This window comes from Plasmodium gaboni (genome assembly GCF_001602025.1).
Source record: "Plasmodium gaboni strain SY75 chromosome Unknown, whole genome shotgun sequence".
NCBI lineage: Eukaryota > Apicomplexa > Aconoidasida > Haemosporida > Plasmodiidae > Plasmodium > Plasmodium gaboni.
Window position 1 is genome coordinate 1 of NW_017385362.1, and position 2,308 is coordinate 2,308.

Consider the following 2,308-nt stretch of genomic DNA (forward strand, 5'->3'; position numbering starts at 1 on the left):
ATAGTTTTAATAATAAAAAATTATGAAAAAATAAAGATAAAAAAAAAAAAAAAAAAAAAAAAATAAATTATCTAAAATTAAAGGTGTCATATATTTTTTAGAAATCATATATAGATTTATAAATATACTTATATTTTTTTTACTTTTATAAAAAAAGAAAATTTTTTTTATTTGTTTAAAATAATATACTAAAAAAAATAAATTAATAATATAACATTTTTGAAGAAAAAATAAAGATATATTTTTTATTAGTTCTAATTATATTATAATTTTTTAAATAAGTAGTGCACCTATATATATATATATATATATATATATGTTATATTAAAATTTTCCATATATTTTTATTTGTATCTAAATATCTTTTATCATAAAAAGATACTAATTTATAAGGGAATTATATTTTATTTCAATTTTCTTTTTTTCTTCTGTATGAAGACATATTAATTAATTTATAATATTACATATATATACATACAATTTTATTTGATAAGAAATAAAAAAATGAAAAGACAAATTATATTGTTTACTTCTTTATTTATATTTTCTTTTAATTTAACATGGTCATATGAAAAATCAAATATTAGGTCAGGGTATTATAATGAAGAAAATTTAAACAATAAGGAAAAGGATAAAATTACTTCCTTGTTTAACGAAATTAATGAAGATGTACAAAATGATGTGGAAGAAAATTTAGATAGTGGAAAAAATATGTTAGAAGGTGATCATTTGTTTATAGGGCAAGCAGGAGAAGCACAGGATCAAGGCCTTAAAGCAAGTGAACTTCAAGCACCAAGTAGACAAGTTACTGCAAGTAATTCAGATTCAAATACACATGGAAGTGATCCAAATAATGCATCAGATTTATCAAGAAACCAAGGAACTTCAAGAGCAACGGGAGAAGAAACACCAAAAGATGTACCAGGTCAATCATCAGAAGCAGGATCAGGACCACAAGAAGGATTACAATCAGAACGACAATCAGGATCACCACCAGAATCACCACCAGGATCACAACCAAGACCACAAGAAGTAACAGGATCAGAGGGAACACCAAGAGTACCAACAGAAGGAAGACAAGATGCATCACCAAGTGTACCACAACCACCTAGTGCCACAGAGCCATCAGCCTCTGAACAACCACAAGCGGTATCTGAATCACCAAGTCCAGAAGGAACATCACCCACATCACGATCAAGAAGATCAGTAGAATCGGATCCATCACCAGATAATAGAAATAACCCCCAAACCCCTGTTAGTACAACTCCAAATTCTAACAATGCTACCGCATCTCCTCAAACGGCACAACCTCGTAATAATGAAAATAATAGAGTAAATAGAATCCCAGAAATGAAATATTTAGATCTCCTTTATGATGAACTTCTTACAAATAGAGAAGGAAAACATCAAGTAGATTTTGGAGAAAACCACGAAAAATATAATATTTTTAGAAAGGAATATGATAATTTTTCTATTAATCAAAAAGAGTATGATATAATTAAGAAACTTCTTAATTCTATTTTTAAAGATAATGATGAAAATGAAAAAATGAAAAAGCTAGCTAACATCTTTCAAAAAGCATTAATTGACAAGGAATTCCATGATCAATTTAAAAACTTTATTGATGGTATTTTGGGATTTGCAAAACGTCATAGTTACTTAAGAAATGAAAAAATCCAAAACAATACTACATATAAAGCATTCTTTCAAAATGCAGTGGATTTATTAAATACACTTTAAAATATTATATGAACAAAGTGGATACATACATATAATGATATATGTATAAATCTATGTCTACATATATATATATATATTACTTCTTTTTCTTGTTTTTTTTTTTTTTTTTTGTGTAAAATTTTACATATATTACTATATATAATTTTAATAATAATTTGGCTGAAGATGATTCTCCCTTTTATATAATTCTTATATTATTTTTTTACTTTTTTCAAATTTATAATTGCAAAATATATATATATATATATATATTGCATGTGCATACATATATTAGGATGTACGTTCATTTTAGTTGTTTTTTTTATTTACTGCACTTTATCCTATATATTTTTTTATATATTTATTAGAATATTCATTGAATCATGCACAAAACAATATAAAATTTTACATATATATATATATATATATATTTCCATATATTTTTTTTTTTAGTAGTTTTGTTATATTTTGTTTTTCCTTCAAGTAGGGAAATAAGAAACCAGATAATAAATATTAAACGATTAAATGATTATATATATATATATATATATATAACTAAATTCTTTTTTTTTTTTTTTTTTTTTTTTTT

At 23.8% G+C, this 2,308-nt stretch overlaps 1 protein-coding gene across 1 annotated transcript; it reads left to right on the plus strand.

Moving 5' to 3' along the window:
* Nucleotides 1-504: 504 nt before the first annotated feature.
* PGSY75_0019200 (MSP7-like protein) lies at nt 505-1,740 on the plus strand (the record flags this gene model as incomplete). The annotated part of the gene is made up of 1 exon (XM_018783335.1): nt 505-1,740. One exon carries the CDS (start codon nt 505-507, stop codon nt 1,738-1,740), a length of 1,236 nt encoding a protein of 411 aa, XP_018638888.1.
* Nucleotides 1,741-2,308: the final 568 nt, after the last annotated feature.